The sequence below is a fragment of the Jaculus jaculus genome, chromosome 2 (genome assembly GCF_020740685.1).
Source record: "Jaculus jaculus isolate mJacJac1 chromosome 2, mJacJac1.mat.Y.cur, whole genome shotgun sequence".
Lineage (NCBI taxonomy): Eukaryota > Metazoa > Chordata > Mammalia > Rodentia > Dipodidae > Jaculus > Jaculus jaculus.
In genome coordinates this window covers 113829085-113847826 of record NC_059103.1, presented here as the reverse complement: position 1 = coordinate 113847826, position 18742 = coordinate 113829085, and the positions used below count along the sequence as shown (strand labels likewise).

The 18742-nt window shown below is 41.3% G+C and overlaps 1 protein-coding gene and 1 non-coding gene across 7 annotated transcripts in view; both read right to left on the bottom strand.

Moving 5' to 3' along the window:
• The window catches only part of Wdfy3 (WD repeat and FYVE domain containing 3), a 250165-nt gene that overhangs the window by 20598 nt on the left and 210825 nt on the right, over window positions 1-18742 (bottom strand). For all 6 annotated transcript variants that reach the window (XM_004661584.2, XM_004661585.2, XM_045143336.1 and 3 more), the window contains 5 exons: window positions 15621-15738; window positions 8010-8116; window positions 5708-5861; window positions 1819-1910; window positions 1401-1613 (listed from right to left, as the gene is read on the bottom strand). In XM_004661584.2, coding sequence (XP_004661641.2) covers window positions 1401-1613; window positions 1819-1910; window positions 5708-5861; window positions 8010-8116; window positions 15621-15738 — 684 coding nt within the window. The remainder of the gene's footprint in view (window positions 1-1400; window positions 1614-1818; window positions 1911-5707; window positions 5862-8009; window positions 8117-15620; window positions 15739-18742) is intronic.
• LOC123459058 lies at window positions 17049-17154 on the bottom strand. Its single transcript, XR_006635987.1, has one exon. It is a non-coding gene; the product is annotated as a U6 spliceosomal RNA (small nuclear RNA).

The window sequence follows — 18742 nt, the reverse complement described above, 5'->3', positions numbered from 1 at the left end:
GTAAAGCACACTAATGAATAAACATTTATTGGAGACTTGTTATATGAAGGCATACTATAGTGCATGGTGCCATGCCACTGGTATATAAAGTTATGTAGATACAGCAGCCAGAGAACATGAAAGAAGTCAAGGAAAGTTTTTACTCACAAGTTTTTTCTACTGATTAATGGAATCTCCTAGATATACACTTGCATCCAGACTATATCTCCTAGCTGGCTGGCTTCTTACTCCAAAGTAGAAAAAAATCCTGCAATGGTCTTGATGCTTGTGCAGCATATTCATTTCCCTTAGGGCTCCTGCCCCTTACTCAGGAAAAGGTTTAGCTAAATATAAAGCACCAAGCAAAATTCTCTACCTGCTCATCATTTTTTAACAGCACTCTGCTCTAAAACTAATTTCCTTTGTTGGCGGGGGCAGGGAGTCAGACTGTGTGGTGAACACAGCCCTGCATTGGATGCTGGTCTACCATGGCTTTTTCACATGCAAAGGCTGGTCATTTCCCCATGTGTTCCCAGTTTTAACACCAGAAACCTCAAAACTGGCTAACCTACAAAAAAGGACTTCCAAGAGCTACAGGTGTACAGGAGAGGCAGTACCAGAGAGGAGAGCTGGGTCCCAAGTGTGAAGCCTCAAGGGCTCAGCACAGCAGGTACTGTGAGCAGCCCACCTGGATGCTCTTTCCATGTTCTGGGCCATTCTGGATGCTTCCTGCACTCCTGTGCCCTGTACCATGGGGATGAGCAAAGAGGCTCTGCCCCACTGGAAACCTGACAAAGAGTTCTGCAGTCTGAGGGGCCTGGCTCGTATCTTCCTCTCCTGGATCCAGATGGTGGGAAGCAGCTACACAACCTGTTCCAGGCTCTCCTACCCTACGTATCCTCACAGTAAAAGCCCTCTTCTTACTGATGTTGATAAAGAGACCCAGACGGCCACAGCCTGCTCCCAAACTGTGTGCCGTCCCTAAACACTCTTTCCTTCCCATCTTAGCTCCCCTGCAATGATTAATAATGTATGTGTGTGGAAGACAGGAAGGAAGAGAGGGGCTGAGATGCAAGCTAGAATGAACATTTCAAAGTTAACCATAACCACGTCATTTCCTTGTCTCACTGGCTTTGGCCTGGTATCAGGATGAAGACCCTCTCTGGACTCTCTAGCTCCCTAGTAAACATATATACATGCCTTGCTCTACTCTGAACAAAAACTCCCTCCACACAACCAAATTTCTACCTATGTGGACCATAAATGTGAAGGGAAAGCAAGAATCCTGACATCTAATTATGGTTGTTTTATTATCTGAGTCTAAATTAAAATTTAGCTACTGCATAGTCCCCTGCCCTCTGAAGAAGTCTTACAGAACAGTGTCTAACAGTGTACAGTAATAAGGAAAACCACTTTCATACCTGCTTAGGGATCTGACCAAAGTTATTAATGAAGCCGATGGTGGCTGTCTCCTTTAGTGGGTCATTTATGTTGTAGATGTCCACTTGACCCTCATAAAAAAGGTGATGGAAGACATTGACAGCTTCCACGGCAGCAGGGCCCTGTTGCTTATAGCCAAATATTAGGTCGATCCACTCGTGCAGGTGTGCACTCACGTAATCACACTCCAAAGCCTGCAATTCCAGAACACAGGTTAGCTGGCTGGCTTCCATTACTTGTTCACGAAGCAAAAGAAGCTTGGCTAGTGGCCAACAGGAAGTAAAATAACTAAAAATCATCAAACAATATTAGTAGTTTAAACAAATGGTGGCACATAGCTCCAGGCCCTGTCTTTGTGCTGTGGGCACTGACCAATGATAGCCAACGTTCCCATTATACCTCGCGGTGGACGCGGATGAACTCGCGAGGGTCTCCTTTAGCCCAGGGTGGAAGGATGACATCTCCGAGCTTGGTGCCATTCTGTTTACAGCCTGCACGATAGGACACATCAGAAAGAAGCAATGCAATACATCTGAACTTCACGTCAAGTGTCAGAAGGGGCGTGCTAGACTGATTATCAGAGCTTCGGCATGCTAGGTTCTCTCTGAGGCCATCTATTCTTGGAGTTCCCCATGCTGCTCTAGGGCAATCCCCAGAAAGACCTGCTGAGCAAAACCAAGGGCTGCACACTCAAGTGTCTTCAGGAATTGCTGAGTTAAAAAGATAAACACTTTTTTTTTTCTTGCAAGATTCCTCAGCGATTTTGATATGTTAATAAACTCGCTGTCCTGTAGGAGGGAGCCCAGACACCAGGGTTTCTGGAATGTTCTTGGCCACAGGACTATTTTTTTTCAGTGATATTCTGTGAGGCTACTGCTCGGCATCTCCTGGTGAGAACTGCTTTATAAGAGGTTTCTCATATTTCTTTAGAACTGAGAGGTATCTTGCAGTGATGATTTTCATTAAAAAGAAAATCTGAAACAATATAACTTTTTGCTATACATGAATCCTTTAAAAATTATTTGGAAAGACTAGGGCAACCTGACAGAAACAAAAATATCATTTTGCAACAGGGCATCTAAGTAACATTTATTCACTATAAGCTTATTTTAAGTCATAGCCAGACAACCTGAAACTATCAAAACCAGTTGCGTGGAGCATGGTGGTGCGTGGCTGTAGTCCCAACAACTCAGGAGTTACAGACAAGACGACCATGAATTAGAGGTAATCCTGAGATAGAAAATAAAATCCTACCTTAAGAAAAGAAATAATTTGCTATGATAAGTGAGATTGTAATTTCTTCTTCTTTTTTTTTTTTGAGAAAAAAGCTCCAAAAAGTCATTTTAGATTTAAAATTCTCACAGGTGTTAAGCCAGATAAGCATTGTAAAAATCGACTATTAAATGTTGACTAACTTTGCAGCAGGTGGTTACATAGACAGTTGTATTATTTATTTCACAGAGAAGTGCTGTGTTCCAGCTTTTACAGCACAAGACCAATTCCAATAAAAATATTTCTCCTGGAAGCCATCATGCCTTCACCATGGTTTGATGACTTACACCATGATACAAAGGGACAGAATTGAAGATCAGGAAACTGATCAGAGCAGACCATGTGTTCATGCCATCAGAAGCTTCCATGTGACTGAAGTCATCAGAGCCACCACATACACCTCCTTTTCCTCCAATTCCCTTATGCTCTCTAGACCTACTTTTATTTACTTATTTATTTTTAAAAATTTTTATTAGCATTTTCCATGATTATAAAAAAATATCCCGGGCTGGAGAGATGGCTTAGCGGTTAAGCGCTTGCCTGTGAAGCCTAAGGACCCCGGTTCGAGGCTCAGTTCCCCAGGTCCCACGTTAGCCAGATGCACAAGGGGGCGCACGCGTCTGGAGTTCATTTGCAGAGGCTGGAAGCCCTGGCGCGTCCATTCTCTCTCTCTCCCCTTATCTGTCTTTCTCTCTGTGTCTGTCGCTCTCAAATAAATAAATAAAAATTAAAAAATAAAACCTGTAAAAAAAATATATATCCCATGGTAATTCCCTCTCCCCCACTAGACCTACTTTTTTTGATAATAAGAAAAAGGTAACAATCCCCAGGTTTCCTGAGAGATAACCTACTTTTTAAAGATTTTGTTACACTCTCTGAATATTTACGTGATATAATCTTATTTGTTTCAGTATCATCTGCAATTTAAAAAAGACATAGAAAAGCAATACAGTAGACAAAAAAACCCTCAGTCTACTTCTTTTATTTTGCAGCTCCCCTCCAGAAAACTTAAGGCTCTAGGAACAAGAAGTCTCCAGAACCAACAAGGAAAAAAATCCAAGTGCTCTTTCTTTGACAACACTTTATTTTGTTGGTGGAGAAGGAAATAGTGCTTAATTGTTTTTTTTTTCCCTATCAAGCTGAAATTCACACAATTAACAGTTAAACTGAACAATTACCAGTTCACCAAGTTATATAACTAGCATTTCCATCTAGTCCCAAAGCATTTTATCAGCCAGTCCCTCACTGTTCTCTCTCCTTGATTTGTGTCTTGTCTCTGTTTGGAGTATTTGGTAAGAATGAACTCATAAACCATCCACTGCTATATAGATTAGACATGGAACACACCTCAAACTGTTAAGTGTGTGGTCCCCAGGTTGGTGCTATGGGGAGGTGGCACAAACCCCAGTGGGTGGTCAAGTGGACAGTGGGGCATGCTCTTGAAAAGGACAGTGAGATATCAGTGTTCATCTTCTGATACCCTGAGATGCCTCTAGGCTGTTTGCAAGCAGGCACATTATGATAGTGTGATGACACTGTGACCTTGCTTACGTATGTACTTGCCTAAATTCCTGTTTTCCATCCAGCTATGTTATCAGAAATGAGTCATATGGTAATTTTATGCTTAACTTTTCTTTCCTTCCTTCCTCCCTCTCCCCTCCTCCCTTCCTTCCTTCTTTTCACTTGATACCCAGACTGGCCTCAAAGGATGATTCCCCTGCCTCAGCCTCCTCGGTGCTGCTGGGATTCCATGCGTGCACCAGCATACCTGGCTGTCTAATTTGAACACTGCAGGCGAGTCTCCCTCGCCACACAGGAACTACAGGTGCCAGGCCCTAGTAAGCCCCAGAGTAAAGCTCTCCACCCACTCACAGGTGGACCGGCATGCTCCTCATGGCCATTTGCAGAGATCTGGTGTCTTGTGCCTTTTCTACAAACAAACTTGAGGCAGGACCAGTTAAAAAAAAAATGTTTGAGACAGTGTATGCAAAAAAGAGATCAGTATCTGGAAGGAATATCATAAAGTGAAAACAATGAAATTTTGATATGCTTTCAAAGAAACCCCCAAAAGGACAGATCAGCAAACTCTGTTCCAAGAAACTGTAACAAAATCAAAACTTCTTCCTCTGCCAGATAGTATAAAAAACACGATGGACGAAATTCTCCTTTTAACAAATGCTGATTTGGCACAATTTTTTCTTGAAAAAAAAAAAAAGATGCTAACTGGGACAAGAAAAGTGAATTAAAAGTTATTTGAAAAGTGAATTAAAAGTTATTTGAAATTCTAATTACAAAACATTAGCACATAAATGAAGAATGCCTAAGGTAATGTATAGGGTTAAAATGATACAAGAGAAATATGGATAAGCCAGGCAGGCTTGGTGGTACACACCTTTAATAACAGGAGACAAGTTAGGAGGATTGTTGTGAGTTCACGGCCAGCCTGGGCTAGAGTGAGACCCTACCTTGAAAAAACAAACAAAAAATATGGATATACCACTGTTGGCCATTAATGGGTTTTCAATGGGGATATTTTTCAAATAAGTCCGTTCCCCCCCCCCCCCCCCCGGCAGGGTCTCACTCTGGCTCAGGCTGACCTGGAATTAACTACGTAGTCTCAGGGTGGCCTCAAACTCATGGTGATCCTCCTACCTCTGCCTCCCAAGTGCTGGGATTAAAGGCATGTGCCACCACACCTGGCTCAAATAAGTTTTTATTACACTTCTGTTTTCATAGAAGCAACAAAATTCTGACCATTAGGTACTAGCTGGGTCAATTTTATTTTTTCTTTCTCTTTTTTCTTTTTCTCTGGGTCAATTTTAAATGTCTCTGAGACACTTGGTTAAGAGCAGCTGCTTTGAGAATGAACTTGGGTTTCTTGTTGTATTTCATGACACCATGTCAGATTACAAGGAAATCGCTTCTGGGTCACATGTAGACAATCTTCAGGAGAGTGACTTATTTCATGGCTCTTTTCCTCGCTAACATTCCTAGGAAGCATTGTAGCTCTACTTACCTAAATCGAAGTTGTTGGAATTGAACAAGAATTCTGGTAAATAAAAAAATTCTGGGATAAGTTCTTTTACATCCGCCATGTTGTGCTTGGATGCAGAGTACCAGGCCTCACGTACACTGTGGAACATCCGGTCGGCCAGGTCGAAGTGGCCACCCTGCGGGCAGGAGGAGGAGGCAGCTCTCTGTTAGGGAGTTACTCCCATTTCACAGCATCAGCCAAGTCAAGGACTTGCAAACCTCAAGTATTTTCAGTGACATTTTAATTTCTCACTATCCTACACTAAATTTGTGCAAATTGAAATAATCACAGAAAGAAGTCTTTGGAATACTCAGTGTGTGTTTTGATAATCAAAGTGAAATACAAACATGAAGGTTGCAAAAATGCACTTTTAACATACTAGTTTTTAGAGATAGCAATACTGTAAGAAGTATGAGTCCTCTAGCTTGATGATGCCCTGCTAAGAAAAGTTTCTAATTAAGCCACATGGAGCTGGAAATCATCCAGCACAGAAATATGTTTGAACATGACCACCAAATTTTCACACTGGTGGCTGGAGAGATGGCATAGCGGTTAAGTGCTTGCCTGTGAAGCCTATGGACCCCGGTTCGAGGCTCGGTTCCCCAGGTCCCACGTTAGCCAGATGCACAAGGGGGCGCTCGCGTCTGGTGTTCATTTGCAGTGGCTGGAAGCCCTGGTGTGCCCATTCTCTCTCTCACTCTTTATCTGCCTCTTTCTCTCTCTGTCACTTTCAAATAAATAAATAAAAAAATCTTTAAAAAAAAAAAAATTTTCACACTGGTGAGAACTGAGAAGAAAGGGGATCAGAAAGGTACAGCTGATAAGTTCCAACAGAAAAAGTCCTCTTGCCTGGGAGGCGTTCTCCATGGATGTGTGGCCTCTTTCTCACATTAAATCTCTGCTGCGTTTTAAATGCACACAGAGAATGGGCCTCCTGGTGTTCATGGTGAGGGAATGCTGAAGCCCATTAATGGTTGCAAAGGCCTGCTCTAAAAACCAAGCTTGTTTCCTTTCTTTCTTTCTTTCTTTCTTTTTTTTTTTAGTTCCACAAAGTGTTTTTTGTTGTTGTTCTGAAACATGAACTTAGTTTTGAGTAACTCTCCCCTCCTTTCTCTCATACTTTTGAGCCTTTTCAGTATTTATCTATTTTGATTTTAGTAGCATAGAAAGAATTAACTTTCATTATGATATGTTTCTTTTTTTAAATTTAATTTATCTATTTGCAAGCAGAAAGATGGAGAAGAGAGACAGAGAAAATGGGCACACCAGGGCCTCCAGCCCCTGCAAAAGAACTCCAGACACATGTGCCCCTTGTGCATCTAGCTTACATGCGTCCTGGGGAATCGAATCTGTATCCTTTGGCTTTGCAGGCAAATGCTTTAACAGCTGAGCCATCTTTCCAGCCCTCATTATGGCTTTTTCTAACTTTTTTTTTTCTCTTACACCCTCTTTTTCTAACCCCCTTCCCTACTTTGTGCCCTTCCACGCCTGCCTCCTTTCTGCTTTCTTACTACTCTACTACTTTTGGCCCCATCCCTTGCAACTCTCCCACTTCTTAACTTGGTTTTGGACACAGAGCCTCCTCAGTTCTCCTCAGCTATGTCAGGCGCTCACCTATTTTGGGGCACAGTGGGGGCTCCATCCTCTGTTCAAACATCTGTAGGACCCTTCATCTCCCTTGGGCACTATGTGTTTTGAACTGCTTCCTGCCCTCCCTCATGTTCCATCCTTTACCTCCCCCTTCCTTGATCAGTATGTTTCAGATACATTTGAGCACACTCTACAATACTTTATAATTAACTAATATCTTCTGTTCTGCTGGCATTCTCATCTAAAATCTACAAACTCCATAGGACAAAGCTCTTGTCTTTATGTACTATTGTTCCAAGCACTTGGAATAGTACCTAGCACATAGTAGGTATTCAACAACTGTATGCTGAATAAATGAAGGGGAATGTGGAGGAAGTTATGATAAAAAAGAGTACACCAAAAAATAACTTATTGAATTCAAGCAGTTAGGACTGAATTCCCTATACCTGGGACAGAGAGTATTTGCAGTTTATTTAACTAAAGGACAATGACACTTGTGGATTCTAAGAAAATTCTAGCTTATTCCATAATTTTGGACAGTAGAATTCCACTTCAATCCTGATTGACCTCTTGTCACTACTAACACTACACAGGACGACTTGCAAGGCAAAGTAATAAAATTTTTGTAATTTTTGTAATTTTGTAATTTTGACAATTGTAAGTGAATGGTAAAATTCTGAATGTGAAGTTTTACCTGCAACCTCAAGAATATCTGTGTGAAAGGCTCCATCCTCACCAGGTACGAGGCCACAATCATTGCAGAGGAGTAGTGGGTCCCATAGTGGTATGCTGGAGTTTCACCTGTTCCAGACCATTAAAGTATAATTATAAACAAAGGAGGAAATATGAATATTGAATCAGTATGAATAGGTTGGGAAATCTAGCAACTGAGATTGTGGCCCCGTGACACTAAATGCCGCTGGCGCTTACAGCAGAAGAACCTCCCGTGCTGCCACCAGCCCTCTCTCCTGCATTTGGCAGTACTCCCAAGCAAGCCAGCTGGCTTTCCCCCAAAGCTTAGCAGACCTGCCAGGGGCAGGTCTGAGGTTTATTGTTAAATAGCTAACCCTTGATGACACGCCCTCCTCTCCTTCACTGAAGCAGGACAGTGAACACAGCTGCTTTCATGTTAGTTTATGCTTTGGAAATGATGGATTTCTCTAAATTGGTGCTCATAAATGTAAGGTAATATTACATGTTTTTATTACTTGTCTTCTTTCGCAGAAAGAGGCAGTGAAGGGGAGGGAGAGAAAAGGAGGGAGGGAGGGAGAGAGGGAAAGAGAGAGACCACAAGAGAGTATAGGAGACCTCCGGTTAAGATGGCGTCGTAGGTACCACGCCAAAGCAGCCTAGGGGAAAAAGACCAAAAAACCTCAGCAAAATACACACTTTTACTAAAAAGTGAGGTGTATAGGAAACTGAAGCAGCAGCGGAGAAGTAGGAGAGATTCAGAGCATCCAGAGCCCGCACAGGCCAGCAAAAGCGGCCCCGGCAGCTCCGCCAACCGCTGCGGCGCACCAGAAAGCCACCAGGCTCGGCTCCAGCTGCAGGAAAAGCCAGGTGCGGGATTTTCCCCTCACACCGCGCTCTCCGCAACTCGGGAAATGTGAGGGGAGAGCGGCAGTGAGCAGTGGAGGAGCAGACAGGGAGGTAGAAGAACACGTGGAACAGAGAGAACCAGAGCAGCTGCGGCTCCCTCCCCTCCCCCACCGCCTGAACCCAGCTTCAGCGAACAGAGCAGCGGCCCAGGACTCGGCCACGCCAACTTGAGCCGACAGTGGGACCCAAGCAGGAGCAGAGTTCGGCAGCAACATCGGCAGCTCTGGAACCGGTACCAGCGGCCCCAGCAGCAGCGGACCCAGGAGTGGCGGCAACAACAGCAGACCCAGAAGCAGCAGCAGTTCCAGCAGCGGGGGTGCTGATCTGCAGAGCCACAGTTACCAAGCTTGGTTTGCCCCACAGGAAAAGCCAGTGCACAGCTCCAGAAAACAGAACAGCAGCCCGACGACCCAGGCAGCAACTAGACTGAGACCAAAATCATCCAAGGTAACTGGGTTTGTACCAGGGAAGGGTCTCACTTGGTCACAAGCTGACTGGGATCCCTCAACAGACCAGAAATGTTAACCTCTGTGTTGATAGAAGATCTGGATGTTACAATAACTACTCTGACATACATACTTGGGGCTGTTTCTGACTGAATGGGTACAGTGTTTAGTTAACTTTTAAAATCTACCAGTATTTTATTCCACTCAGCCTATTTGAATACTCCCATAGCAGGGAAACTCAACCCCTAGGGGCACCTTTGTAGATACTCTCAGAGTTTTAAGAGCCACATCTAACACCTTAAGCTCCTACCCTGAAAATATATAACATCAAATCAATTGATATAGCTAAGAATACCCAGCTAGCTAGAAGATCCAAGCATTAACTTAATCCAAGATGCAAAAATATATACATTATAACACAAGAAACACTAAAAAGCAAGACGATATAAATCCACCTAAAAGTATTAATGCATCAGAAATGACCTCCAGTGAGAATGAGTTAGAGGAAATGCCTGAAAAAGATTTCAAAAGAATGATTGTACATATGTTCAAAGAAGTCAGAGAACAAATCAAAGGAGACAAAGAGGAACTTAAAGAGGAAATCAAAGGAATCAAAGAAGATGCAGGACACCAATTTCATGAAATAAAGAAGGCAATACAAGACATAAATAAGGAAATAGAAATAATAAAGAAAAACCAGTCAGAATTACTAGCAATGAAGAACACAGTTAATGAAATAAAAAACTCTGTAGAAAATCTCACCAGTAGAATGGATGAAGGAGAGGACAGAATATCTAAGCTAGAAGACCAGGTGGCAGATCTAATACAGGCCAACAAAGAGAAAGACAAGCTTATAGAAAAGTATGAGTGGGAATTTCAAGATATTCGGGACACTATGAAAAGATCAAATATTAGAATTCAGGGCATAGTAGAAGGAGAAGAATTTCACTCAAAAGGCATAGTAGGTATCTTCAACAAAATCATAGAGGAAAATTTCCCCCAAATTGGGAAAGAGGTGCCAATACAGATACAGGAAGCCTTTAGAACCCCAGCCAGACAAAACATGGAAAGAACCTCTCCTCGCCATATTATAATCAAACTTCCAAACACACACACCAAAGAAAACCTATTGAAAGCAGTTAGAGAGAAAAATCAAGTTACCTAAAAATTAAGCCCATCAGGATTTCAGCAGATTATTCAACACAAACTTTTAGAGACAGAAGGGCTTGGGGTGATATATTCCAAGTTCTGAAAGATAACAACTGTCAACCAAGGTTGCTTTATCCTGCAGTGTTATCCATTCAAATAGACGGAGAAATAAGGATATTCCATGACAAAAGCAGGTTAAAGGAGTATTTGAAGACAAAACCAGCTCTACAGAAAATACTTGATAGAATCCTCCATGCTGAAGAAAAGGAAAAGCACTCATATAAGGAACCTAGAAAAAACAAGCAATACTCAAATACTAGTTAACAGAAGAGAGCACAGGTAAAACCAGAACCACAAAAAAAAAAAAAAAAAAAAAAAAAAAGGCAAACATAAATACACACCTTTCAATAATATCTCTTAATATCAACGGCCTCAATGCCCCAATGAAAAGACATAGATTCGCAGACTGGGTTAAAAAGCAGGATCCTACAATATGTTGTCTCCAAGAAACTCACCTTTCTACAAAGGATAGACATTACCTTAGGGTGAAAGGTTGGAAGATGGTGTTTCAAGCAAATGGGCCTAGAAAACAAGCAGAGGCTGCTATCCTAATATTGGACAGGGTAGACTTTAGTCCAACGTTAGTCAAGATAAGGAAGGTCACTTTATATTGATTAAGGGCACACTCCAACAGGAGGACATTACAATCCTAAACATATATGCACCTAACACGGGGGCTCCCAAATTCGTCATACAAACACTATTAGAACTAAGGCCACAGATAACACCAAACACAGTGGTGGTGGGTGACTTTAACACCCCACTCTCATCAATTGACAGGTCATCCAGGGAAAGAATAAACAGAGAGGCATCTGGACAAAATGAGGTCATAGAAGGAATGGACCTAACAGATATATACAGGACATTTCATCCAAAGGCTGCAGAATATACATTCTTTTCAGCAGCACATGGAACATGCTCTAAAATACACCATATATTAGGACACAAAGCAAATCTTAACAAATTCAGGAAAATTGAAATAATTCCTTGCATTCTATCTGACCACAATGGAATTAAACTACAAATCAGTAGCAAGAAAGGCTATAGAGGATACACAAAATCATGGAAAGTAAACAATGCACTACTAAATGATGTATGGGTCAATGAAGAAATCAAAAAGGAAATCAAAAAATTTATAGAGTCAAATGATAATGAGAACACAACATACCAAAATCTCTGGGACACAATGAAGGCAGTTCTAAGAGGTAAATTTATAGCCTTAAGTGCCTATATTAAGAAATTAGAAAGGTCGCAAGTAAACGACCTAATGCTTCGCCTTAAAGCCTTGGAAAAAGAAGAACAAGGCAAACCAAAAATCAGTAGACGGGAAGAAATAATAAAGATTAGGGCACAAATTAATGAAATAGAAACAAAAAGAACAATCCAAAGAATTAATGAAACAAAGAGTTGGTTCTTTGAAAGGATAAACAAGATTGATGAACCCTTCACAAATCTGACCAAAAGAAAGAGAGAAGAGACACAAATTAATAAAATCAGGGATGAACAAGGTAACATCACAACAGATTCCAGAGAAATTCAAAAAAATCATAGGGACATACTATAAAAGCATATACTCCACAAAGTATGAAACTCTGAAAGAAATGGATGATTTCCTTGATCTACATGACCTACCTAAATCAAATCAAAATGAGATTTATCACTTAAAAAGACCTATAACAAACATGGAGATCCGAACAGTTATCAATAATCTCCCAACTAAAAAAAGCCCAGGCCCAGATGGATTCACTGCTGAATTTTACCAGACTTTTAAGGAAGAGCTAACACCATTGCTTCTTAAGCTTTTCCAGGAAATAGAAAAAGAAGGAATTCTACCAAACTCCTTCTATGAGGCCAGCATCACCCTGATACCAAAACCAGGCTAAGATAGAACAAAAAAAGAAAATTACAGACCAATCTCCCTCATGAACATAGATGCAAAAATTCTCAACAAAATATTGGCAAACAGAATGCAAGAATATATCAAAAAGATCATTCACCCTGACCAAATAGGCTTTATCCCAGAGATGCAGGGATGGTTCAACGTACACAAATCTATAAATGTAATACATTACATAAACAGGTTGAAGGACAAAAATCACATGATCATCTCATTAGACGCAGAGAAAGCATTTGACAAAATCCAACATCCCTTCATGATTAAAGTCCTACAGAGACTGGGAATAGAAGGAACATATCTTAATATAATAAAGGCTATTTATGACAAGCCTACAGCCAACATATTACTAAATGGGGAAAAACTGGAAGCTTTTCCACTAAAATCAGGAACAAGACAAGGGTGTCCACTGTCCCCACTTTTATTTAATATAGTTTTGGAAGTCTTAGCCATAGCAATAAGGCAAGAGGCACACATAAAAGGGATACAAATTGGAAAGGAAGAGATCAAGTTATCATTATTTGCAGATGACATGATTCTATATATAAAGGACCCTAAAGACTCTACTAGCAAACTGTTAGAGCTGATCAAAGCCTACAGCAATGTAGCAGGATACAAAATAAATACACAGAAATCAGTAGCTTTCATATATGCTAACAACAAACACACAGAGGACAAAATCAGAGAATCACTCCCATTCACAATTGCATCAAAAAATAAATAAATAAATAAAATACCTTGGAATAAACCTAACCAAGGAAGTAAAGAATCTCTACAATGAGAACTTTAAAACACTCAAGCGAGAAATTGCAGAAGACACTAGAAAGTGATGAAACATCCCTTGTTCCTGGATTGGAAGAATCAATATTGTGAAAATGCAAATCTTACCTAAAGCAATCTACACATTTAATGCAATCCCTATCAAGATTCCAAAGGCTTTCTTCATGGAAATTGAAAAAACAATCCAAAAATTCATTTGGAATCACAAAAAACCTCGAATATCTAAAATAATACTGAGCAACAAAAATGAGGCTGGTGGTATCACCATACCTGATTTTAACCTATACTACAGAGCCATAGTAACAAAAACAGCATGGTACTGGCACAAAAACAGACATGTAGATCAGTGGAACAGAATAGAGGACCCAAATGTAAGCCCAAGTATCTATCGCCACCTGATATTCGATAAAAATGCCAAAAATACTCATTGGAGAAGAGACAGCCTCTTCAGCAAATGGTGCTGGGAAAACTGGATATATATCTGCAGAAGGATGAAAATAGATTCTTCTCTCTCGCCATGCACAAGAATTAAGTGCAAATGGATTAAAGACCTTAACATCAGACCGGAAACTCTGAAACTGCTAGAGGAAAAAGTAGGGGTCTTGGCAAAGACTTTCTGAATACAACCCCAATTGCTCAGGCAATAAAACCACAGATTAATCACTGGGACCTCATGAAATTACAAAGATTTTGCACTGCAAAGGACACAGTGAAAAAAGCAAAGAGGCAACCTACAGAATGGGAAAAAATCTTCGCCAGCTATATATCTGATAGAGGATTAATATCTAGGATATACAAAGAACTCAAAAAGCTAAATAATAAGGAATCAAACAAGCCAATCAAAAAATGGGCTATGGAGCTAAATAGAGAGTTCTCAAAGGAAGAAATACGAATGGCATATAAGCATCTAAAAAAATGTTCTACGTCACTAGTCATCAGGGAAATGCAGATTAAAACTACATTGAGATTCCATCTCACTCCTGTCAGATTGGCCACCATCATGAAAACAAATGATCATAAATGTTGGCGGGGATGTGGAAAAAAAGGAACCCTTCTACACTGCTGGTGGGAATGCAATCTGGTCCAGCCATTGTGGAAAACAGTGTGGAGGTTCCTAAAACAGCTAAAGATTGATCTACCATATGACCCAGCTATAGCGCTCCTAGGCATATATCCAAAGGACTCATTTCCTTAGAAGTACATGCTCAACCATGTTTATTGCTGCTCAATTTATAATAGCTGGGAAATGGAACCAGCCTAGATGTCCCTCAACAAATGAGTGGATAATGAAGATGTGGCACATTTATACAATGGAGTTCTACTCAGCGGTAAAGAAAAATGAAGTTATGAAATTTGCTGAAAAATGGATGGACCTGGAAAGTATTGTACTAAGTGAGGTAACCCAGGCCCAGAAAGCCAAGCGCCACATGTTCTCTCTCATTTGTGGATCCTAGCTACAGATTATTGGGCTTCTGCTTGAGAATGAAAATACTCAGTAGCAGAGGTTAGTAAGTTCAGAAGGAGACATAAAGGGTAGAGAAAGGAAGGGAGGAAGATACTTAATAGGTTGATACTGTATATATGTAATTACAATGATTCTAATGGGGAGGTAATATGATGGAGAATGGAATTTCAAATGGGAAAGTGTGGGGGTGGGGAGGGAGGGAATTACCATGGGATATATTTTATAATCATGGAAAATGTTAATAAAAATTAAAAAATAAATAAATAAAAATAAAAAAAAGAGAGCATAGGAATGCGCACACAGACATATTAATAGGCTTAAGCACAGGATTTCGCCCCCTTCTTTGTTTCGCTTAGTTAAAGGAGAAAATAAGCCATTAATGATAGTAAACTGCAGTTTCAGAATGTCCTCACTTCATGTTTTAAAATGCAAAAGGAAGGGTTCCAAAAGAACCCCAGTGAAGTTGAAAAAGAGTAAGTGGAAGTGATGTTCCTAAGAAAACATGATGAGGGACCAAGGCAGGTCCTTAGAGGACACTGCTGCCAGGAGTCTGAGGGGCTATAAGTTAGCATGCAGAATCTGTGCCTTTTACTCTTAACAATCTACATATGTGCACACACAACATAACGACACAGCATATTAGCAACTAGAGGAAGCATGCCAGGATGTCAGACCATAAAACAATAGCTTACTTTTGAAACTCACACACAAAGTTCAATGGCATAAAAAGGTCCTTACCACCAAGTGTGGTGGTGCACGCCTTTGATCTCAGTACTTGGGAGGCAGAGGTAGCAGGATCGCTGTGAGTTCGAGGCTACCCTGAGACTACATAGTGAATTCCAGGTCAGCATGGGCCAGAATGAGACCCTACCTGAAACTTGAAAAACCAAAAAAAAAAAAAAAAGTCCTTACCATTGGGATCTTCCCAGTCTTTATACCTCTTCTTATACTGAGCCAATCGTTCATCTGTCTGTGCTCCCATTGGTTTAGCCAGATTTCTAAATGTTTTGGGATTAGTAAGATCAACCTCCTGAAACACAAAACAAAACCCAATTCTAAGTTACAGACAGACCATCTCTTCTCCCCAGTGAATACACAGGGGCTACTGGGGACAGTGACTGTCTACAGTTGGGGCAGGGACACTGTGGTCAGAGCATGGGCTTTGGGGGGCACTGACAGTGTGTGGTAGGGGCAGAGGCAGTGCAGGGACAAAGACAGCGTCTGCCATAGGTGCAGAGCTGGGGGGGGGGGGCTGACAGTGTCTGTGTTAGGGCAGACGCAGTATCTGTGGAAAGGAACAGCAGAGCTGGAGTCTGGAATGGAGTAGACATAATGTCTTTTCCCACCTCACAGATAGGCCCAGGGAAGATTGGTAAGTGACACAATTTGAAGACAACCATTTTGGACATTAAGTGTTTCACTAGAACACATTGAGGCTCTACGTTCCGGGGAGGAAGGACAAGGGATAAAGGCTTCCAGTTCTTAGCAAGGACATAGTGGAGCACTGTGGATACTGAAGCTCTGTCAACACGGTCTCTGTCACGTCTTTAACTATAGGCTGAATCTCTCCTGTGCTTCCCGCACCCTCAACTCATCCTTCCAACTCCATTCCCAGAGCTGGTTTGAAGTGGTATAAACTACAGGACTCAGGAGTCTGTCCAGCACATAGCACTGAGTAACTTCCAAGTGCAGTGGATTCTTTTAGCTAAGCACAGGTTTTAAAAGCGCTTCTCTAGCTGCCCTAATTCATATGCTTAAAAAGGAAACCAAATTTACTACTTTGAGTTTTAAAAGTAGAAAGCTGAAATGTGTGCCTGTGGAATATTTAATGTGTGACCTTTATTTTTTTAATGTTTTATTTGCTTTTTATTTATTTGAGAGAGGCAGTTAGGAGAGAAAGAGAGAGAGAGAGAGAGAGAATGAGAATGAATGGGCATGCCAGGGCCTCCAGCCACTGCAAATGAACTCCAGATGCATACGCCACCCTGTGTATCTGACTTACCTGGATACTGGGGAATTGAACCTGGATCCTTTGGCTTTGCAGGCAAATGCCTTAACCACTAAGCAATATAAATCTAAATAAAATATTTTTATTTATGTGTTTTAGAGAGACAGAGTGATTATGAGTATGCCAGGGCCTTTTGCCTCTTCAAGAGAACTCCAGACACATGTGCCCCTTTATGCATCTAGCTTTTCTAAATGTGGGTACAGGCGAATCTAACCCAGATGTTAGCATTTGCAAGGAACTGCTTTTTGCCACTGAGCAATCTCTCCAGTCCTAATATGTGACTCTTAGAAGGGCATCATGACTGACCATTTTTACCAAACGGGTTTTTATTCTTAAATATGGACTGTTTCATGAATTTTCATGCCATTCTTACACAGGTCCCATGCCAATCTCTTTGTATAGTTCCAAATTTAGTATATGCACTGCTGAAGTGAGCACTGACTTTTAAAAGCCTTAGGCACAAGAACTGATCCACAGTGATGACTGCAAGTCAATTTACTATGTTTGTCCTTGAAGAGTCAACATGCACAATGCCTCACTTATACTAAATTCAACCCACACTAAAGTGCATGCTAAGTACCAGCCACTGTTCTAGGAGTTGGGATTTGTCCGATCTGAAAGCAGTCTCTGTGCTCAGGACAGCATAATCACGCAGGGTCAGACAGCACGGCCACACCATGCCGCACAGTCAGAGCGGGAAGAACCATGACACAGCTCTAAGGCAGGATGGGAATGAAAGAAACAGACAGAGGAGGAGAGAGAGAGAACACAAAGCTCTCTAGCAGAGGTGGTGTTGGGGCCAATTCCAAGCAAGGTGGGCTGCCTGAGAGAAGCTGCTGAGGCAGGAGATGGAGCGACATCCCGCTGGGTACTTTTCAATGGGGCATACATAACTCATGTGGACTTCTCTTCCTGAGCCTGACTACACTGCAGAGGGGACTGGGACAAAGTCTAGTGAAAGGAACAGGGACTGAAGTGATCACTGGCCACGCTGACGACAGAAGACACTAGGACATTTAAAGAGAGATGTGCCTTGTCACAAATATGGTGGCATGGATGGTGGTCATTTCCCGATATTTTCAGTGAGCGTTGAGGCGGAGCACGGAGGGCTCAGCAATGGGCCCTGCAGTGTCCCTGACAGTCACACAGAAGGCCAGCTTGCTAAGGTCCCCTCATGGTATTCCTCATAAAATTCATTTTTCTTTTGGAGTTCCTGTCTCTTTAAAAATCATATTCTTTAGATCAACTTAAAGGGAAAATATTTGCATTTCTGAACCTTTACACCTGAGCTCTTATTACATGCATTCATCTTTAATGGTACTCACTAATGCCTTCAATAGCTGGGTTGATTTCTACTCATTTTTTACATTAATCTTCTCTAAGGACTTGTCTTTCTCTGTAATATGAATGTGTAAATTACAACTTCTGATGACTCAAGCACCTGATTCTAGTGACTCAGAAAATTCTGAGAGTTCCTAGACTCTAAGAGGGATTATTTTTATTTATTTATTTAAACACATTTTTAAAATTTATTTATTAGAGACAGACAGAGGAAGAGGGAGAGAAAGAGGGAGAGAGACAGAGTAAGAATGGACGCGCCAGGGCCTCCAGCCATGGCAAATGAACTCCAAACGCACGCACCACCATGTGCATCTGGCTTACGTGGGACCTGAGGAATTGAACCTGGGTCCTTAGGCTTTGCAGGCAAACACCTTAATTGCTAAGCCAACTCTCCAGCCCTATTATTTTTATTTTTTGCTTGTTTACTAAGGGCCAAACTTTTCTTGTTTTGCACTGTTACTGGTTTGTCAGAAAGTCTATCAAACAAGGCAAAGGATAAGAGGAGAGAGAACTTTGATATGTGGCTACTTTGTTCTTGATGCCTGAATCATAATAAATGCTTAATTGTGAGAAACTTGCCAGGGTTTTGTGTGACAGTACTCTTATGTAGAAAGGCTTACTTCACATGTTTTCTGATAAACAACTGAAGCTACGGAGATGACTTCTGACACTTACCAATGGATGC